This window comes from Cataglyphis hispanica, chromosome 2 (assembly GCF_021464435.1).
Source record: "Cataglyphis hispanica isolate Lineage 1 chromosome 2, ULB_Chis1_1.0, whole genome shotgun sequence".
Classification (NCBI taxonomy): domain Eukaryota; kingdom Metazoa; phylum Arthropoda; class Insecta; order Hymenoptera; family Formicidae; genus Cataglyphis; species Cataglyphis hispanica.
Genome location: NC_065955.1, coordinates 13,526,045 through 13,550,230, shown reverse-complemented (window position 1 = coordinate 13,550,230; position 24,186 = coordinate 13,526,045). Strand labels below are relative to the sequence as shown.

Sequence of the window (24,186 nt, the reverse complement as noted above, 5' to 3'; positions counted from 1 at the left end):
AATTAATATGATGAGTCAAGTTTGCGAGGCTAGCTTGAAATGTTCGTAAAAAATATTTATCTTTCTGTTTTACGTTATTACTTCATAAGTCTCTTATAGACAAACTATGCTAATTGAAAAAAAATATTATGTGGTAAAATATTAGAAAAGGATGATGTGATAAAATATCTAAATAATTTATCAATATAATCATATTTTCCAGTATTTATTATATAATTTAATACAAAGATTTATTTTCCTTTTTTATTTTCATCTAATATATTAAGCTATTGTATTTATTCAAAAGTATATTTCTCACAGATAATTTATATTTCATATATAAAAAGTAAATTGTATTGCATATAAATTGTTAAAATAATTTCGATAATAGCTATAAAATATATTTATTATTTTACAATGCCACGATCTGCTGAGTTTCTTCATAATCAATTCGACTGTACATTATTATTATAATTGTTTAGAAAACTCATTTTTATGCAATTATGTAATTTAGTATTTGCACAATGTTTTACGTCTAAAAAAAAAAATCAATGATGCAACCTACATACTTGACTTACTTTTCTGTCGATTTTACATAAATCATACAAGAAACGTCGTATCGTGGACATGCAAAAATAATAAAAAGGCATAGTTGACTTTGCTGATATGGATGAAAGCCGGTAAAGAAATAATTACGCAATAAACTGCGGAAATATACATCTTACCTGTAGATTTTATACATTTACATGATTCAAACACATACAATATAAAAAAAATGTAAATCACTAAAAATTTTGACGTAATTTATTTAGTATGTTGTTTTTGGAGATAATTTAATTATTTCATAATTAATTATTTTATTTTAATTCAAACTTAATCACCGAATTCATTTAATGGAAGAAACAGCTATAACAAGTTTGATTATTTTATTGCGCATAACAAAAATAATAAAAATCTTTTTAATAATTATATATATGTATATGCAAAAATAATTTTACAAATTATTTTAGACATGGTATCAAATATGCATTGTATCTAATCTAAAGTAATTTGTAAAATAATATTTCGATCAAATGTATGCTTGTATATTGCAGTTGTTATTACATATATAGTGTTTAATATTTTTATTTTGAATTTAGCAATTAGAGATATTAAGTTTAATATATACTATTTTTCACAAGGTAATCTATAAATGATTCAAATTTCACAAGTCAGGATTTAAAATCGCGTAAAATAAGTTATCGTATAGGAATGATAATTTTATTATATATATGTAAAATTCATAAAATTATTGTGATATTGATTTTGCTGAGACAGAGAATGAAAATTCTATCTATAATATTAGATTAACATGTCATAATCATTTTATCTAATTTAAGTATCTAATAAATATTATCATTTCGTGAATGTGTTTTTAGTACAAGATGATACACATAACATGCAAAAATAAAGTCGAAATTGAATATGTAATCTTAGAATAATTTTTTCCTCTCGACTGACTTCTAGCATGCATTGTTTACGAGTGCGTTATGTCTTGGAACATCTGAACACCCCATATTGTACCGTCATATTACAATTAAAGTCTGTTAATACACTTTTCGAGGACAAGTATAGACACGCCGTCGCATTATTACTGTCACCGTAATATTTCGCAGAGCGAAACTTCGGCTCACTTTATCCATGCAATACCTACAAAAGCGTGGACAGTTCACCCGATTGCCTGAAACTTCAACAACGCATGCCATCATTAAAGTCTGACTATGTTCAAGCGAATTTACCGTCTAGCGCGAGTAACATACGTGATGCATAAGCATATGGATGGTTTGTACAATTGATGGGAGAAACGGGTATATATAACGTATGGTTCGAAGTTACGCATGTAATTCGGAGCACTGGACAGTTCCGCACGGAACTTACAGCTGTACGTTAACGTACGATAATGTGTTCTCCGATTATACACCTCGCAAAATATTCTCTACTCACTGTTTGGCGACACCTGGAGGTTGCCGTTTCCGCCGGTCATAGCTGCCAGAGTGACGAGGTTCTGCATACTCATCGGCGATACGCCCGCGTTCGCTGCAACATAATGCGCCAAAATTCATCGTAGAGAGCCTCGACGCTAATCATCTAAATTTGCAAACCGCCGTAATTTTCGGATAATATAATACATATCTTTTGTTGGTCGACGCAACAAGAACCTTGTGAATTAAGCTTTATCTAATTTGAAATAAATTTAACAACATATGGAAACTTTTTTATTCAGATATTTTTTATAATATTTTTTGGCAGTACATTAAGGATATATCAATTGTTAAATTAAATTTGACTTAAAAGATCTTTTGGAATTTAATCCAAAATTTAAGCTTGATTGGGTATCGAAAGTAGACAGTATTTCATTTCGAATCTGATTTATATACATTCATTGCGTGAACTTATTGCGTGACTCTAGAACATCATCGAATGATCATACGTTTCGCAGCAATGAGCGGTAAACACATATCTCAGAATAAAGTTAATGACACAGTTTTGGCATCATTGTTCTGGCATCCTTCCCAATCCCATAAAAACGTAGAATTTTATTATTGCAAAGCAAAAGGACATAACGTAGGACATTTCGTTATAATTTTCGAAAAGATACGATTCACATGGGACTCGATCGGCGGAAATTGAAGAATGTAAGTGTGAAATAATATAATTTATTCCGACATTGATATAATGGAGGAATATAAAATGCGTGAAAGAATAATTTCAGAGAAGAAACGGATAAAATCTGATTTCTCTGACAAAAGCAAATCTATCGTATATTCTATAGCGTTTCTATAGCGTTGGAACAATGGTGCGCCTGACACATTTTTAAGCAAAAGCGGATTTACATCTCCCGAGTAGAATTATATATTTAAATTTGCCCGTAAGATTTACGTTTTTAATTCGTTTGCAAAAATAGAACTCTTATAAGTTAGAAGGCTAAGCGTAAAGTAGAGTCAAAAAGTGATGCTTTAATTCAATTTAAACATACACATTTGAAGAAGAGAGAGAGACAAGTTTAAGAATCTTATACGTTAATTATTCTAATATTAGAAACATGAAACAATTGATGCAACTTATTCGATATAAAATGAAGCGGGTGGATAACATGCATTTTGAATGTTTATTATAAAACTATGCATAATGGATTATAAAACTTATACGTGTGAAAAAGATAGAAAAAAGATAAGAATGATAAATATATATGATGAAATTTTTTTAAATATTAATGTATACAATTTTACTTGCAATTTGACAATAAAAGTAGATCTATTAAATATTGATATCAAATATGTTTACGATATAATTTTACGATAATAATTTTTTATCGATTTCAATATATTCGTGCATTCCATCTACATACATACATATTAATACGTTTTTAAATAAAATTAAATATAAATTTTTAAATGATCATTAGAATAATGTCGATACAGGCAAGAATATTGATTATTTCTTTTTTAATTAATAATAATGAAATACGGTTGTCTTGAAAAAAGATCTCATTTGAATTTCTGTTAATCGTATGCAATTCGTGCAATCGAAAAGCGGCAACACAATGAATGCGAATAAGCAAAAATAAAATGGATAATAACCAATCGACACTGACCATACTCACCAGCAGTGTTGCTCAGGGACGCGAGGGTGGCGAGACTTTGCAGATTCGCAGGATTGATTTCCGCCGGACTGGGTACAGCGGGGGGAGCTGCATGTGCGGGGGTTGCCGCTCCAAGGCCAAGGTGTTGCTGTAATAGCAACTGATGTTGCACATTCGACAATGCATTTGCCGCTCCCGCGTTAGCGGCGACTGGAGTCGCGGCGCTTGTTGTCGCCTGCAATTGTTGCAGTAGCTGCAACGATGCAGGCGCCAAGGTATGCGCGTCATTCTGTAAGCATAAACGAAATTTTCATCAGTCAGCTGCGCGATAATTTTTATCAATATAAAAAATTCTTTGTAATACCAGCATGCAAAATTTTTATAGATTTTCTTGAAACATTTCATCTTATTTTTACTTTACTCAAGAATCTTCAGTAGTTTTAAATAATTTTATTAATCTAATTTCTTTCTCTGTTAAAATTTTTAAATATCTTCACAGATCCTTAATCCGGTTTCTCGACAAATTTTTGCTAAGAAAAGATCGATTGCAAATTCGTCAGGAAATACGCTTTTTCTTGTAAAGTTTTATGCAAATCTCATGAAACGTTTAATAAAAACAGAGGCTTTGGTGCAGGTAGTCGCGTGTTGAACTGCATTGTATGCGTTCGAAGAATACTTTTGTATGTTCTTCGAAAGAGTCTCAGTTCCTTTTTTTTCATATATTTTGCATAACAAAATTGGGGTCGCCGTGTAGAAAGTCTCAAAGGCTAGATAATGCATACGAGTGTGTAAGGCGCTCAAACGATAGAACCATGAAGAGCATTCTCGTTCTCGATGCAAATGGAATCTTTGATACCGGCCAAAGAGCTTTTATTATAAAATATTAAGCACACGTACGGTCAGGTAATGCGGCGCGATGTTGACTCCCGCGATATTCCAGAGATTCGACTGGAGTTGCTGCATCCTTTTCTGGTCCTTTTCCTTTTGCGTGTCAGCGAATTTTACGACTAACGGCGACGAACAACCCTGAAAATTGTGTAATATTGACGTAGCTTAATAATAAATGTGAAACGTAAAAAATATTTATTGTTATCGCAATTAAAATTCGATATATCGACGTTTAAAATACATATAAACCTGATAAAATATTAATAATATATAATTTTTTTTATATACAGTTTCAAATAATTGCTTTCTTATACATTACATATACAAATATATTTTCTTATAAAACTTTTCTGTAATATAAAATCACGAAAGTACAATAAGTTCGAGATATCACTTCTCTAATAAGTTTTTACAGTTTTTTTTTTTAAAATAATACATTAATATTTCTTCATATCAATAGTATTATATATTTTATTTTGAATATATCAAAATAAAAGCAACTAATGTTGTGATTTAAAGTGAATTAAAAAAAGACATAATATTTCTCTTCTATTTTGTTTTAAATTTAAGAAATATTCATATTTCGAGAATTGTATCAACATTTTCAATGATATAATTTATGTCTTGTTTTCTTAAATTCCTGAAAAAGTTTTTCTGCCACAGTTCAATCTCTTTTCATTAGCTTCAAACTTTTATTATACTTCGCTCCGAATGTCGTTTTACATCTGAATCCCATATCCCTTCATCCGATGCATTATTGGTTCAAGTCCAAGTTCAACATTGGCGTGAGAACAAATTTGCTGATGATCGGGTGTTACATTGGAGGAAAGAGGTACTTTTACGTTTGACGATATTCGGGATGGTACACGCGAAGCGCACCAGAACGAGGTCGATGCACTATATACAATGCGCGTGCAATCGGAGATGCGGAATCGGCGTGCTGGTTACGCCGGTAGCGAGGAACGAGCAAGTTCGAGGAACTTGTAGTCGGAAATATTCGTGATATTAAAGTGAAATTGCCCTCGTGCCCGCATGCCTTGGCACAGCTCGCTTTTACCATTCGAAATAGTACATATCATAGGCGTAGTAACTGTCGCCAGGATGAATAATCTATTTTACAGAAACACCAGGTATATTTCGTGAGATGATCGTTGATGATAAATGTTTAAGTGCATCACATCTTATATTAAGACAAAATTGTACATAGGTTATTATAACTGTAGAATAAAATTTCCATAACAACACGTAAAGAGATAATTATAAACTAGATGAAGAAAATCTTGATATGAGAGAGAAATTAATAAGAAAAAAAAAATTATTTTTTAATACAAAATTTCAAAGAATCAGATGTATCATATGTATAAATTTTTCAGATTATTTTAGAATCTATTAATTTTTCTGAAAAACATTCTTGCGTAAAATTACTTGTAAGGAAAAAACAGATCTTTCCATGAAAGACTATCGTATTCCTAACGCATAATTCAATATTAATATTTGATAATTTTATTAATTTTAATTAATATGAAATTGAGATCCGATAACAACTAAAATTTATCTGCTTTTATCTTAATCTAACATTTACAAAAAGATTAGGATGCGGAGAAGTATAATGAACGAGAGTGGGAGACGGAAAAGTCCTGATGTGCTTCGAATCGCCAAGGTGTCGGTCGGCTCGGTGTCGTCTTTACTTTGCTCGATTTTAGTTACCCTGAGTTAAATTGGTATATCACCGAGGTGACTAGCCGGGTTGTGGATGCATGCGGATGTTTCGTCGAGTGACAGTGGCATCGAGCCAATACATCCGTCGCGTCGACTCGGTTGAATCGCCATGAAAAGAAATGAGTCGCGAAGATTCAACGACTCACTTTGTGTCGTCGTTTATCAACTTCTTTACGACACTGTTTTCGCTTAAAAGATCTTCGCGGCCTAATTATGTCTTGCAACGTAAACGCGAAAGTAGATTACCTATCCTCATTGGAACATGAATGTTCATTATCTTAACAAGTAATCAAAATTTTACTCTATTTCGTTGGCTTATTATAAAAAATACAGACGCAAAATTGATGAAGGGATAAGGGCAAAATAATAATCGGATCAGTGAATGGTACTTTAAAAAAGCAGAAATAAAAATAAGTAAATATATATATATATATATATATATATATATATATATATATATAATATTCTTGTAAAAATTATTCTTATATGAATTTTTTATAATAATTTTAGAATAAATTCATATATATATATAGATGAGAAAATTATGTAGAATATTAGATAATATTATTTTAATCGAATTGTTCCACAATAAAGTTGCTATACGTGAATTACTAATATTAATGTGAACACTAGAATTATTGTTACCCGCAAAAAAACCTTTCAATTTAAAAATCTATAATCTCAGAATTAAGAACTAAGTTGTTTAGAATTTATAATTTTTTATAGACTTAAACTTAACAATATGTATTACTTGTAATACATGGTAGCAATTTTAATTATATTTTAATATTAATAATTGTGATTAATTTTTTATTTAATTTTAATTTGAAGATTTGAAGATTTTAAAATTTCCAAAGCAATTATAAAGTATTATAAATATTATATATTGCTTTTTTCACGCTCTATCATTTTTAATTATACTTACCTCCATTGTCTGGGAATGATGCAGAGCTTTAATGGCATTGATCGCGTACTGCTTACTAGCGAAGGTAACGAAGGCACAGGCTTTACTCTTTCCGGTACTGTCCCTCAGCACCGAACATTCTTCGATCATTCCGTAAGCGCTGAACATGTTCCTAACGTCGTTCTCCGTGAACTTTTTCGATAGCATGCCGACGAATAACTTGCGCTCTGTAATAATAAAACAAAATTTTTTCAATGATTGTTTTAAATATCGCTTTTAGATATTGCTTTTATATTGTATGTGAAAAGCAAATAGATATATTTTTGTATGTGTATCTTAATGAATGCCACATAGCGATCGCCTTAAAGATAATATGCAATTATTTATCATCATGTGTGCATATATAATTAATCAGTCAGAGAGACGTGCCTTGCTGACTAATCATATAATCGAATGACTAAGATATATATTCAGTTATTATTAGCAAGGATATATGACATATACACTCTTTGGGGAATTGTCTTGTGGATAAATTAAATGCATTACTCATTCTTACTGCATTTCTTAAAGCTGAATAGGTATTTAGAATTAATCGATTTTATGGATCCTTTTTTTTAAATTACAGAAATAATTCAGATAATGCAATCTTTTTAAATTAAATTCTTTTCTTTGATTATTTGCATTTGCTAGTCGGCTCATTACAAAGTCTTTTATAGATGAATCGATTAATCATCATCGATATAACATATAACAGAAACGATTGAACGAACGTTCTGCAGTTCAAAGATTAACAATCGTCATTTAATATTCTTGGCCGCGAGTGATTCAAAAGAATAAGTGTTCCTATGATATGACGTAGCTTGTTCTTAAACTTTGTCGTCTCGAGATCCGAGATCGCGAATGACATCACGATTTTCCATCTCACCTACCGTTTAATAAGCGTTTACGGATAATGCAGACGGTAGTCAAGAGCTATGGACCTATAGTACTGACCACATTGGAGAAGGCGACCTGGTCAATATTTGTTTAGGACCGGGAGAAAAGCTCTACCTAGAGGAAAGCCGCTTATGTAAATTCGGCGTTCCAGGGTATAGGCTAGGCAAAATACTCGGATATCTCTTGAGTTTATCCCCGTTTTCCCTCATCCCTGTCATACGTGTTCAATTCTCCGGTGAATCTTCTCGGTGTTAATGTATCGCGGTTACTTCTGTGCGCAGTAAGAATATTGCTTAATTGAAAGATCAAAATTCTGTCTGTGAAATTTTATGATGTGCTCTATATATACAAGAATTATATAAAAATTCTTCTATATCAAATTTTCAAATCAAGACTTTTTCATTTTGTTACTCAAGAGACTTTGATTACCAAAACTGTAAATTAATAAATTGATATGCTTTAATTAGTGGTTCTATATATGTATATATATGTTTGATATTTACCAAACATTTATAAAATCGATAATAACATCTCGCTTTGAGCGAGATTTATCTGTAATATGAACAATTTTTACAAGGAAAATTAATTTCGTGTTTCTGCCACCATTCTCGTGTATTCACTTTTATATAAATATTATATCGCGCGAGAGTATTAGATCACGAGTATTAGATAGTCAACAATCATATTAATGATCAATATTTTAGAGCATTAATAATGCGAATTAATATATTGATAGCGAGCTGTGCAAACTCGCTGGCCAACAAGAGAACTAAACATGACGAGCTTTAATATGTGAAAATTGTGGTTTGCTGTCAAATGTTGCAATCCAATTCGTGCGATATCAAAGGAATACGATGCTGCGTTTCAAGCTATGTGCAACGCGAATTGAAATCGAGCAATGTCGATTTATACTATGCGCAATGTATCCATAGAAATTGATATCAAATTCATACGGTACGATTGCGTGTGATCGTATTTCCGGAAATCATCAATACGCTTTATGTGCAAATAATTACGGCCCATCTTGCTGATAAATAACATCATAAAACATTTTTGTAATGCTCGTTTCATAACAAAATATAACAAGGGATACTGATTATAAAATATGTTGTTTCAAAATATAATCTCGAAACTGTTTCATGGCTCTATTCTCGATAATTTTTTACCTTTTCAATAATATACTTAGAATTATATAGCGATTTTCAAGTAAGTGTAAATCCCTTAAAAAGTGTGTGTAAGACTTAACTTGTACAATTTGCCTTTTATTCTAATTTAATTTATTTATCCATCTAGATGAAAATTCCTTGAGATAATATGTTAGCTAATTCTTTGCGTTTAAAGAGTCGTATTTGTATATATTTTGTTTAAAAAATGAATAAGTAAATAAATAAAAAAGGAAAAAAGCATATGTTCAAGGACCAAGGGAATTCACGCAGAGTTGATCTGTGCCGCGGATAAAAGCGGAAAAGAGCGCCAGATATATCAGTCCAGACTACGGCAAACTCGTCCGCAGTTAACGATTTAATTAATTTTGCAACCCCTAGCGACCGGATACCCGCGGTTGTCGGCGACGGATCGGATTTCTCGCTGAGAGAAATCGAATGAAAATTTTAAGCTCGCGTGCCCTTTTTACGTTCGCGAGGAAAGTACGGTGTAAAAAGGCAGCCGGCTGAGGGCGGAAGACAAATTCTCCTCCCGCTCCCACTCCCTTTGCGTTCCAGCGAAACTGCGGCCTTCACGGAATGTTTATTAAATACCGAAGGTGCTGGTTTGTGCCCTTCCCTCTTCCTTCTAAACGGACCGAAATTTTCCGTCCGTTACGATCGAACGGGACGGATATTATCCGCATACGGAGGCCAACGTATCGAGTACCCCGGGGATCGATTAGGGGTGGAGTTGTGGTCGGCTATAGGAAATAAGGAGGGTGGACGCGAACCCCGTCTTGATATTGTCGATTTAATTCACATACGAGAATAATATAGATTGACAGAAAAAAGAAAATTGAATTATTAAAGGAAGGAAAAAATTTTGAATAGAAAAATATGAAGAAAACGCAAAATATTTTTTTACAGAATCACATAGCTATTCTGCCGAAATTGAGATAATTTATAACAAATTAATTCTGTCATTTGAAAATTTCTTCTTCTAAATGTTGCAAAATATGTTAATTTTTCGTCTCTCACGGTTGATTATTTTTTTTATTTTTTAATATTATACATATATACAGTATATATATATATATATATATATATATATATATATATATATACATATATACAGTTTAAAAAATTTTAACAAGAACAGTATTGTAACATTTTATCGATTGAAAATATCATTACTTTTACAATAATCAATTAAATTAAATATTAAATAATCTATATATATTATCATTCATTATATATAACTCTTTAATAATAGATACTATCTTCTTTACATTATGCCTGTTGAGATAACGTTGAGCTCATTATAATCACACTTGGACGCGAGGCTATTAACGCAGAAATAAAACAAGAGCATATGATACAGAGGCACTGACCTCTGTAACTGCATTTGTAATGTAATTCACGTGCAAACTAGATAGGACGCGGCATCGGATCATGCAATCGGATATGAGATGCAGATCGCGCCTGCTGGAATGTTTGCATCGCACCGAATATTCCGTTAGGACGTCTACGGCACGTCTTCGCAAGATACGTGCATCAAAGTATTGCACATACTCTATCGATCGAGCTTTATAAGGTCGGACTGCATAATAAAATAAACATACAATATAATATAATAACATGTAATATACAATAGAATAACAAAATACAAAAATCACTGTAAATTCCAAGTGCGATGCAATTCTTTACAGCTTCTTACAGAATGGCTCAGTTGTTTTAATAAAATTGTTGATTAGAATTTTAACAGTTACCGTGTACACACGTATAGTTTTTATGTAAAAGATTATTTAATGCGCTATTTAATTTTCAATTCTAAATTAATTTTATTCAAAAATTCACATAAAACTATTTAAAAAATAAATTTTTACATTGTTTGTATACAAAATAATGTTGAATAAAAAAATCTCAAGAAGAATAAAATAAAAATATGCTAATATCTTTATAAATGTAACATAATGTAATAAGAATATCATTCGCTAATCATATAAGATAAATTTGATTATTAAAATGCATTAGAGAATTAATATGAGAATAATTTGCTAATGATTCCTGTCAACTATTACGTGGTGAAATCTAATTTTCGGTTGCATTTCGTGAGATTAGTAGGTATTGATAATAATTTGCACTTTCCTTGCAAAGCGTTTATTCGATACAGATGCTAGCTTTCACAAACAAAACGCTCGTGGCCAGCTGATGGCCAATGCGGTTCGATCTCCTTCTGCGTAACTCGCGAACTCATTCACAACCTGTGCAATTAAATCGCAGCCTGCCAACATGATAAGTTTTTCAATACATTTCCGAGCTAGGTATTTTAAATCGATTCTCGTGCTCGGATACGCAACCAATAGCTTTGCTCGTTGTCTTTTTTTTTTACTTGATTTCGCTTTTTTTCATAGCGCGATGCGCTCGAGCGCAAGACACTCCAAATAAACTAACACTTATAGGAGAAAAAAAAAAAAAAACGAGTGCGAGATTAGAATCGTGCATGCAAATGCGAACTAGCGAGGGAGTACCGGAATTTCACTGCGAGGCATTTCGAAGTGCCTTTTCGAGATGAGGAGTCTTTGCTCCAATACGCGCAGCTCTTTGATTCCGGTTCAATTTCCAAATTCGTTATCTCATTTATCAAAGATCCTTCGTCCAAGTGAAATTGCGAAATCGAGAAAAGTTGCAAGAGCGAAAACGGAGTCGTCTCAACAATTTCCAACTATTTGAAACGAAAATTATTTTCAATATTGCAACGGAATATTCTGCGTATTAAATTTGATTTAATTATATCTATGATGTGTAATGGATACGATAAAATTACCTGTGCACAAATAAATGTTACCAGAGTATATCAAAAATTTAACGGTATTAAATTCTGAAGATGAAACTGGGATCAAGACTCGATTTCCGCACGCGGTTCGCACGCATAAGTTTAAAGTTCTGAAACTTATCCGAATAGAAGTTTAAAACATGAAAGTTAATTTAAAAATACTAGAAAACTTAGAAAATAAAATTATCAGAATATCTTTAAGAAATTTTCATTATCACCAACATTCGATTTGAATTCGAAATGTTCACGCAATGTTAAAGCTTGTTGGAATATTTGAAGATATTTGTACGGAAAAAAGTTTGCAAAAAATATGAGTTTTAATTAACATTTCTTTTTGGAGCTATCGTCTCCCACTCTATAAATACTGATTATTAATAATCATTAAAATTGGCTCTTTGCCGACGGTGCTAAAGATGATTAGATTTGTTCGCTGCTGGTTTCGTATTCACCGTGCAGATGCGCAGGAATATCTTTGTGCTCCGTTTTTAGACCATGCATTTATTTTAAAAAAAAGAATGAAAATTGACTGCATTAATTCAATTGTCACATTTGCGCAAGGCATACATTGTATTTTGTCTATAGAAAGACCTGCAGAGTCAGATATTTAAGAAACAATATCTATAAACCTTTAATTAGTACGTAGTAAACAAATATGTAGATAGAACAAAATTTATAAAAATTAATACAAAGTAGAGCAGCACTTACTCACTCTTATTTACTGTTCTTCTTTGTATTAAATTATTACTATTAGAGCTTTACGTAAATTATTTGATTTTATTTTATAAAAATTATATTTAAATTATATTAACAGTTTTGGAAATAAAAAATAAAAAAAATTAAGAATCTGTAAATAAAATTTTATTTAATTATATTATATTTCTGGAAATAAATTCTTAAGCCAATCGCAAGAAGTTAAGCAATCGAAAGAAATTTATATGCATCTTACACTTTAATTACAATTATGCAGTCATTGATATACCGCTTGATAAAAATCCCAAGAAATGACATCAGAGATAGACATCTTGAAATTCCGATTAATAAGACGTTCTGATAGTTGCAATAATAAAATGGTAAATTACATTGATGAATATATGAAGTTATGAAGGAGACAATTATTGTTCTGTTTTATGGACTGACAGACAGTAATCATAACGCAATGATGCAGATTTACGGTCCAACGAAAATACAAACCAATCCTGTCACAATGATTAATATGTAGACAGTGATAAACGAGTCAGTTAGAGAAGGCACCTGCAAACGACACTGCCTTAGAATATGCATAACTCAGGCCTGCACAACTCTATCTTCATTCTCGTTTAAATTGTTTAGGAAAACAGAGTATTATTTTCCATTTCAACCATGCGTAACATCATTTCACTAAAGTTCGCATTCTATTTCGTGGCGCATTTACTGCTACATGAGCATGTTTAATCTTGATCTCTGCTTTGAATCTATTTTAAGAATGACACAAAGTTTTATAAAACAAATTTCGGTTAAAAACCATCCAATATATTTATTTAAAAATAAATAATTTATTTGTCTAATATAATAATATTTATTTGTCTAATATAACGACTTAAGAAAAACAAAAAGTTTCTTCTAAAAATTTCTTGCAAAATCAAACAAGTAAAAAAATCGATCTTTTTATAATAAACGTTTAACAAAACTTCAAAGAAGCTGAATCCCTATCCTCTGAATTCTCTACAACATACATTTCGTACGAAACCCTTGTCACCTTCGTGACCACCAAATATCTTCCTCACGATCGCACAACCGCCGGTGAAAACAAATGACGCCATAAATCGTGGATCGCGACTGCGAGCGCTAAGCATTACCATCGTTAAGGACGTGTACGAAGGATACGAATGATGTCTCATACATGTCCGAATAGTAGATGAAGTTCACCGGTGTCGCGTTTATATTCCCGGTGGATTGCAAACGGGGTACATTAATTGGGCATTTGTATGGGATCCGGTGTCTCATGTCGCTTCCGGTTAGTTCTAGTGCAGTCGAAGCTATGTCCATTATGTCATCCTTGTTCTCTTATACGTCCCTTCATTGGAAGAGACTTCCTCTTCTTTGCGATTTGTTGCCTTGCTCACTGTTTCTTTATACTTATTTTCTTCCTCAGAGTTATATTTGCTCATCTTTTTATTAAATGAGAATGTATCTTCTTGATGGAAAAACCAATCTTTGTTTCAATATAATTTAAAATATATTGTGTGTACTTAAAATTATTCAAATTTTTTAAAAATATTAATAAAACTTTTTTTATAATTATGGATTTAAGATATATTTCACATACAGATATTCTAAATTAGAAAATTATTAAGTTTCAAATTATTATATCATTTTTTTTTAAATGCTAAAAAAAATTTGATGACTTATTATATATATTATTTGTTTAATTTGTTTAATTATTTATTAAATTATTACGAAAATTATATATATTTTTCAAGTTATATCTAAATCTCGTTTTCTTTCTTCACAAGTTATGTAATATTTGATAATATTGCGTGACTAAAATTTCACTTCCTTTTTAAAGCATATTTTTATTCGTAAAAATGTCGGCATATACATATTTGCCGGTTCTCTTTTATCTGACGAAACCCCGAAACGTTCTTCGCATACAAAATCAACTATTTTCAAAGATTTCAATACACAAAGATGATTTCTCGGATACTAAAATAATTTCTTTTCACCTACATCGACTTCCTTTACCAACTTTATGATGCAGCAATTGTACATGTTGGCCTGGTATATTATATTGTTTTATCATAAGACTTTTTGTGAAATATTTAACATTTTATTTGCATTTCAAAATATCAAAGTGCACAGATAGTTTATATTTATCATAAAAGAATACAGAAATCTTTTAAAAGCAACGAATATCTTTATATACATAGGATATATTTATGAATTAATTAAATCCATAAAATATGTCAAGAAAATTACGATGCTATTTTGTAATTTCCTCCAAAACTAGTGAATTTTGTATAAAAAAAAGCACAGAATTATTATAATAAATAATTTGTTACAAATAATAAAATATACGTTTTTATCATAAAACAATAAAAATGTATTTTCATGAATCGTAAAAAGATGTTCCCCATATCTTTTTAAACTGACATCCCGATGTTTTATTGCAAAGATAATAATTTTTAGTATAAAAAATTTCTTTAGTTATTATTACATCTGAAGGCTCATGCAAACACAGTAGACATTAATCCCCGCTTGCGCTTACTTATCATATGCATGTTGCCATGTAAAACCTGCATGAATATGTAAAGCACGGGTCAACGGATACGTTCTTCGGAGAATGAAATTGTCGCGAGAACACTTCCAATTTCATAGCACATCCCGACCTTCAAAGTTCTTAGTACTTGGTTTCGCGCTTTCATATCGTGAAATTGCGAAGAGCTCGATCGTTTCAATTGTTCGGTAATGAACGGTAATGCCGATAATCGCGTAATACTTGACACGCTTAGCCAGAAACACTCTCTCAGTTATTGCAATAGACTCATCAACGTATTGCCATTATCAAGTAACATGAACGTGTCGAAATCATTGCCTACATACGTTTTCTACCTACATTGTCTTTGCTTTTTTTCAGTTTTGCAGAAAAAAGTCATGTTAAAAATATACAATATCTTTTCGTTGGCTAGATATATTTTTATCACATTTTTTAACGTTTGTTGCTAAATGTAATTAATACTAATTTAATTATGCCATCCAAATTTAATTATAATCATATTAAAATAATTATTTGAATAAGCATTTGCTTTTCTCCATGATCTTTTACATCTTGTTATTATCCAATTGTTACGCAATTTTTTATTATACATTTACTGCGACTGTGATCGACACGCATGATACATCTATAATCCAACACTTATAAAATAAATTATATTTATTTTTTAAATAATTTTAAAATATTTTTTATATAATTTTTACTTGTACAAATATCATTAAAACACAATTATGTGTAATGTTTAATAATAAGTATATATATATATATATATATATATATATATATATATATATATATATATATATAGACGATGTGTGAATTTATAGCGTTTTTTTCTAATTTGCAAGAAGATAGAAAGAGAATATTATATTAATAAATATTATATTAATAAATCGTATAAAATCTTTTTGTTGCAACAATATGAAGGATCAATAGTCTTCATGATAGCAAGTAATTATTTGTAGGTATATAATTATGTAAAAGTATGTTTTGCGATATTGCATGTGTAGTTAAGTTCTTACATAAAGCCAGAATGTAATGCGTCGTAACAACACAGGCAACGACAAACGTATGAATTCACACGGCGTATTTCTATTCGACGCGGAGTTTCAACGCCAATATTCCTCGCGGACGGGCGAACATATGCGGCGCAAATGAGCGTGTTGAAAATAAGTCGCGTAAAGTTGCTTTCGCAATGACACGACGACGACGAGATATGCGTCTATATTGCAGTCACCAGATAACGGCGTGGCGACACTAGGTATGTGTATGCGCAGTGGCGCATTTATGTCTGTTGGGACTCTAACATTAGTTAAAAATTTTTTATGTTAAAAATTTGTCTATATTAAATAGAATTGAGTAAATAAAAATAAAAATATGCGCATCACATTATGTAAAATTTGGTGTGTGTATATTGCACTTAATTATATTCCCTGAAATACTAAAATATTTGTATCAATAAAATCATGACAATTAGAAATAATAAAGTGTAAATATTTAATAAATTTTTGATTAACTCAATCAAAGGAATACATTTTCATGGGAAATTAAATAAAAATATTGGACTATACAATGTAAATTCTTTTATTATTATTTCTAATAAATTAAATATTTTTTAAATATGAAGAATAATTTGGTTAAAAAAAAATATATTTGTAAAAAATATTTTCATTATTTTTCTTTTTCTTTTTCGGTAGCTCTTTGAGTAAAAATTGGGAATCATATGACTAGTGCACCTGAGTCTAAAACCCGCGCCACTGTCAGATTGTCGCTAGACGGCGAGTTGCTACAGGTAGTCTTGTCTCACTGCGCTCGTGCATAACTGTTTGTACAACGATGATGTACAACGGAACGCGGCCGTCGTACGGTACCATCACCATCGTGTAGGATATACCTCGGCAATAAGCGGAGAGCCTGACCGAGGAGCAATCGCAATCCTCCTTTACGCAACCGGATGGCCGGCGGTTTCTGTGCGAAACCGTTTCGCCTCCTTGTATAAGATGGGAGGGAAAAGCTGGTCGGTTCGCCGACTCGTTTCGGTCTGAACGGTTCGTCGGGATTCTCTCAAGTGAAACCTCCGCTCCGGCTCCATTTGGGAGAGAAAACGCTCTCACTCCAGATATGATCTGTTCCCTTCGTGCGCGTTGCTTCTTCTTATTAGAACGAGAACTATCACTATGTTGATTCATCCTTTATTGTTCGAGAAATAATCTCGATATTCTTGCCATTTAATTCTGCGATTAGATCAATACAGGTGATCTAGTGCCAAATATGTAACCAAATTTGAAAAATTCAAGATAAAAAGGCTCTTGATATGATTACATAATTCTTTATTTTTCTAAAGATAAAAATTTGCTTCCTTCAATTGTTGTCAAAACGAATAATAAGTAACCACGAGTAATTTTGCTAATGACTATAATTACATTTAAGTAAAATAATTGTTAGATTGAATGTTATTACTGCAGATGATTTTCATTGTGTTATTGACATGTATGATTTTTTTATATTATTATTTGTTATTTTTTGCAAGTCTACTAAATTGCAATAGAGTCTATATTTTCGTTGAATTAAATTTTTTTTTATTCCGGCAAAAAAAAAAAGGGAAAATTGCGATTATTTTTTGGCCCTTGTTATTGAAGTATGTCTTGCAAAATGATACCTAGATATCAATTTTATTCTCGACAACTAAAATTTCTTTGGAATATCGTTTACATACCGCGATCATACTTCATTTCATTCGCTTCATTAAAACTTGATGTATTTTTGAAAAATACGATTTTGTCATGACTTCAAATATGTCACCCGATGTATTACGCAGATATAGAAAAACGTCAAATTTCTTATAAATATATTTTTCTATGCTTTGAATCCAATTTTTAAATATTTGACCATATTTATGATTTGTGGCTTCATCAGAAGGAAGAGCTTTATGATAAAAAAGAATTTTCATGCAAATATGTATACACGTAGTATTTCAAGTGGCATATAAAAATTCTGACATATTCTGTTGCATTATTATGTTGATACACACACTTAAGAAGTTTAATTTACATGCAAATTACATAATTGAAAATATTAGTGAATTGAAAAAAAAATCAAAATATGTCTAATCAAGATATGATACGTTTTGGAAATAATTCAATTATTTAAAAATAATTTTATAATTTTAAAATATTAATATTTATACAGTAATTATTTTGTACACTATTTTCTCCATAATATTTAAAAAAGTATTAAATATAACGGCATAATATTTTTATAATTGTTTCGCGAATTACCATCTGCCGAGATCGAGTTTAGGTTTTGCGCGTAGTGTTGCGCAAATACCTGCAGGGCATTGTTTCGCGCAGGCTGAAAACAACATTACGAACGAATATTCAAGGCTACGCTGGAGTCTCGTGTGCCTCGCGTTCCGTAGTTGAATGCAATTCATGGCGAATTCTGAAATCGCCGAACGAAAAAGACACGCACGTTACAATAGCTCGAATAGACAGAACGGAATGATTGCCTTCCGCGAAACAACGATTCATGATTACTGCGCTCGGCTATATTCGGAACGCATAATCTCGCAGCACATAAACTAAGTGAATTGCGTTTCAGAGCATCACTCTACAATGGCATCATTTTCGCTGTTTGAAAAATTTCGCCCGTGTTGATTTTAAAAAATTATACTTTTAATATATTATGATATATGTAAACGTTCAAAGAAATTTATTTCTTTTTATTATATTTATTATATTTAAATTTATTTTTCGCGGTCGTATTCAAAGTAAATAATGAATTATAGCTATCAGGAGAGTAGACTGATTTTTTTTTTTTTTAATTCAATATGTAAAGTAAATTCTATTTTAAGCATGTTCAAGAATATATTAGTCCGTCTTTACTCGAATTTAGCACTGATCTTTTTTCACATTGCCTTCAATCTTGTCTATGATATAAATTGAAAGGGAGAATTAATTAATTTCAGATTAGCGTTAATTCACGTCGATGCGCAAATAGTCTTTAGAATGTTGCAGTTTCTCAAACAACAATTCTGAATAAACCGCACGCGATAAAACGCGGCGTTGCCTGGAATTTCACACCGACCTGAATAAGGAGGACGCAAGGAAAAGCGATGCGTACAGTTTCAAGGTTGCCATTGTCATGTTAGCTAAGATTTTCGTCTATTAGTTGGCAAAAAAATTACTTATAAAAGGAAAATAACATTGTTGCAATATTGTTAGCGAGATGCCGATATCCTCCTTTCCCGTCACGATCATGCGAATGTAATTAACATCTTTACGTTAATTCAGCCTTCACCTATTTTCAATCGCGCACACCATCGTGGTTTAGTCAGGTAATGGGGTAAACTAAAGCTGCTAATTTGCGTGCAATTTGCGCGTGCAGCGTGTTTGCGAACAAGCGAATCGTCCCGCGTTTACGCGACCATGATCGTGAAATGTTGGCGGTCGAATCGAAATGCCGGGCATTCGTTATTGAGTCAATCAAATGAACATTCGCGCCAAGTTCTCGCGTAATTTCTAATTAGTAGTTACTACGTGCCTATGAACGCAATTGCGAAACAGGAAACAGGATGGGGGAAGTGAAAAGAGATCCTCCGACAATAGCATGAAATGAAAATTGTTTGATGTTAATTTCATATAATTTTGCACAAAAAAAAACGTAATACTTATGCTTTAAATACTTATATTTTTTTTCATTTCCATGTCATATATTTAATGCTAAAAATGGATGACACAAATTTTACTAATATGTAATATTATAGTGTAGTGTACTGTCTTAATAAATCGGAATCGATATTACATTTAGTATTAAAAATAATAGAAAGTGTGTTATGTGGAATAAAATTAGAACAGCAGTCAATATTCAAAGTAAATAAATTTTTCAAAGAGAATAATAAGTTAAATAAACATGAATAATTAAAAAATGCTGTAATTAATTATATATATTTATACAAATATAAAATAATTAAAAATAATTGCATATATATATATATATATATATATATATATATACAAGAATGCTCGACTTAAATAAGTTCATAAATTGTTATCACTGTTAGGCGACTGGTATCTCTATATTTAGCACAATTTTATCGACGACCCATTTAAGGAGTTAGAAATATATTGTGGACTTCGAATAAAGAAAAAAAAATACCGTTTAAATTTTAAGATATTTTTATATCACTGCTTTGCTGATTATAATACAAAAATAACCGCGACACTGAAGATAGATCATAATTTCCATACGTGAGATAAAATTAGCATGACAATGCCAATGCGATTATTCTTTGTAAATAACTTCTATTTATTATTTTTGAATTCTGAAGCTATGAAAGAAATCTCTCTTGACCTCAAGATTTTTTTTTGATATACTAAATCGTGAAACACGAGCAAAGATATATTTATGTGGAAATCATCTGCAATATATATGTGAGGTTAAAATCAAACAATATTTAGCGCTGAACGTAGTGTAAAAAATATATTTGTTATTAAAATTAAAAATTTAATAAAGAACAGTATAAAAAAATTTCTCTTTTTATATTACAAAAAACTAGAGCAAAATCAATTAAAAATGTAAATTTTACGATATATTTCATTGTTTGATACAAATCTAAAACATGATAGAATCTATTCATGATAATATCTGCACACAATGATTTGATGAAATTGATTTAATAATATAATATTTTGTGATTTTATATCTTGTCATGATCGTAAAGAATGTCGATAACGATATAGAATGAATGATTATTCGAATAAATTTTGCACGTCACTTTGTACGAGTCTCTGACTGAAATCGACTTGTTATGACCTTCATTTTCTATCAACGCGCTCTCGTACACGTCTCTCTTTCTTTCTCTCATACGCGCGTATAATAACGGTCCCCATTGATAAATTTCTGGAGCCTGTAGACTGCATCGACCGCGAAAACAAGCATTATATACAAACGCTACAGAGAATTATTTTTTTTCTCCTCTTCATTACACAGTCGTTGCTCTCTTTTATTGGGATTTTCTCTGGAGAGTATGATCATATTATTGATCATCATAAATAGGAATACCTCTTCATAAAAAATTAAAGATTTGCATTATGTATATATATACATTTAGTTCTATTATAAATGTTTAATTTTTATTTCAAATATATAATGCGTATTTTATATCACATACATAATTAAATTTTAGAAGACTATTGCATTTAAGGCTAAATAAAGTGTGCTAAATAAAGATATATAAAATTCTGAATGAGTTTAATATGTATTATAATGAATCTCTGCTTGTTATTATATATAAAAAAAAAATATATTAATTTTTATATTTATCTTTATTGGAATACTACTTATTATTCTGTTTATAGTTAACATATTATATATTTAAAAGAAAATAATAATTTATTTAGATAGATTTGTTGACAAACTTGACGCACGTGCGCAGATATTTTCATCGTAAAAAAGATATTTATTTCTTTTAACAATATATTTTTCACACATTTTCATAATATAAATTCTTGAGTGCCGAGTCTTGAGAGAGGAGAATATTTTCTTTGGTGAGAAAGATTGTGTTGATGACGAAAAATACATAGAATGTATAATGCAGTCTAGAAACTTGTTCATAAATAAACCGGCAATAAATCAATCCATAGCATTAAATGCGAAAAAGAATCGAATTAAACGAGCAAGAAAGACAACATGAAATAACTTATCATACAGAAATGATTAGACATGGAGAAATTGAAGTTATACTATTCGCGATAGCGATTTGAAATAGCGGAAAAGCATGTCTGCGAAGTATTCTATTTTTTCGATTATTTAGTCGCGCAGGAATTCACCAAGCGTTACGAATTATGCGATTTTTCAAGGACGGCATAACTGGCGATGCGAGTGAAAGCGGAACACACACACACACACATATATATATATATATATATATATATATATATATATATATATATATGTAAATTAATATGCAAAGAAGTGTCACAAACGAAACTTCTCTCCATTGTATCGTCCGATTAAAATCATTGTTTTGATTTTTGTATAACGATCAGTGGAGCATTTGATATATGTATAAGATTTCACAGAATTAGAGCAATAGGCATTATTGATTAAAAATATAATTTCGTAAAATTTCTTTTAATGTAAGTTTTATTTAAAATTAAAATTTTATTTTTCTTTTAAATTATTTAAAAAAAATCTGTATTTATCAAGAGATATGTACGATTGCTTTAATCGATTATGGTACTTTGAGTACACTACAGAATAGTTCTCTTTGAATAAGATATATTTGTATATATGTATATATATATATATATATATATATATATATATATATATATATATATTTTCTCCATGTTACAAAATGGCACTACTTTCAAATCACTTTTTGAAGGATATTTGATATATTACAATCAAATTTCACTATAAAATATATATGGCTAGATATATATTGAAATAAAAACGAAATAAAGAGACCATTCACAACCATATATTGAGATTTGAATGAGAAATTAATTAGAACCGTAAAAATAAATATAAAAAATATGAATCGACTAAATTAGATAATGTTTAGTATTTATTTTAAAATATAATACTCTACATTATTTGTCAAAAGATTGTCACATTTTTTAATTTAACAAAATATATACTTGTTATTTGCGTAGATATCAATTTGTCTAGTTTTACGAAATAAGTCTCAGAGAATTTGTCAATCAAATACAGAAATGGCGCTTATCGTAACGTAAGCCAAACGCGATGTGGAGATTTGTGTTAGGGTAAACGACCACTTCTAAATCAGCTAAGACTAGGTCGCATGCAAATCGTGGAACAACAAGAGGTGCCTTTTCTCTGTCATTGCCAATTCCTTTCTCGGTGGAACGTAATCGGTAAATCCGCAAAGTCGGCCGCCGTGATTTTAGCATTGACCTTGGTCGACCGGTGTTATTCTCGCTAATTTTTTATTTGTAGATTCAGCCTGTTACTATTGTTATGTATCAACTCTCGCACAAATTTTGAAGTGACAGATGCAAATGACAGATACGTATCCTATTCCAATGTAGCGATTGAAATAATCTCTCAAAATATAAACTTATGATTCATAATTGTTATATTTTTAGTAATAATTTTCAAGATTTTTTATTTTAAATTAAAATAATATTTTTTCAATCATATAATTGCATTAGTGAAAATCGCATATACATATTTGGTTTGCTGTTCCTTGAAAACTTTAAAAAATACGAAATTTCATTTATACGCGCGCACGCGTAAAATTTTGTGTGCAAAATTTATTTTAACGTGACAATTTTCACCAATATTCTCGAATGTAGATCGCCGGTGAAGAAAAGATTGATGAGATTGAAAGTACGTCAAACCGTGACGGCGAAGGGCATCGTACCTTGTAGTTATGTGTAAACGCCGGGTAAGAAACTCGTTTCGTTGCCGATCCACTGACACACTGACGCGACGTCATTTCACATCGCGCAGAGCCTTAACTTTCCTGAGTTCGTAAAGTTGCGCTTTTGAGAGAAACGCTCGAGGGCACCGTATTTCGCGGAATAGAAAACGACGTCGCGCTGCTGTAGGGAGGATACGATGTAAAACGAAACGATGTCTCGCCTTACCGCGCACGAAAAAATTAATTTTTTAACATCTCTAAAGAAGAGTATACGATGTTTTGTATAATATGTCTTGAAAAGTATTATGACCGACGTGATGCAACTTCCCTCTACAACATTCTCTACGACGTGAATTTCAAGGAGCGGTGTATATTTAGCTAGAGATATCATATAGGTAACAAATTTATTAATATTATTAATGTTGCCACAATATTAAATGCATAAAGATATTTATATGTATACTATCAATTGCATATTTTTGTATGGAGGAGAGGAAAAATTCCTAGAATAACTA

At 30.8% G+C, this 24,186-nt stretch overlaps 1 protein-coding gene across 22 annotated transcripts in view; it reads right to left on the bottom strand.

Moving 5' to 3' along the window:
- Positions 1 to 24,186, bottom strand: part of LOC126858910 (CUGBP Elav-like family member 2) — a 507,709-nt gene that overhangs the window by 9,330 nt on the left and 474,193 nt on the right. For 19 of the 22 annotated variants that reach the window (XM_050609620.1, XM_050609624.1, XM_050609617.1 and 16 more), the window contains 4 exons: positions 7,134 to 7,339; positions 4,499 to 4,627; positions 3,614 to 3,890; positions 1,963 to 2,055 (listed from right to left, as the gene is read on the bottom strand). In XM_050609620.1, the coding sequence (XP_050465577.1) occupies positions 1,963 to 2,055; positions 3,614 to 3,890; positions 4,499 to 4,627; positions 7,134 to 7,339 (705 nt within the window). The remainder of the gene's footprint in view (positions 1 to 1,962; positions 2,056 to 3,613; positions 3,891 to 4,498; positions 4,628 to 7,133; positions 7,340 to 24,186) is intronic. The other 3 variants (XM_050609612.1, XM_050609628.1, XM_050609630.1) reach the window with 1 other exon arrangement.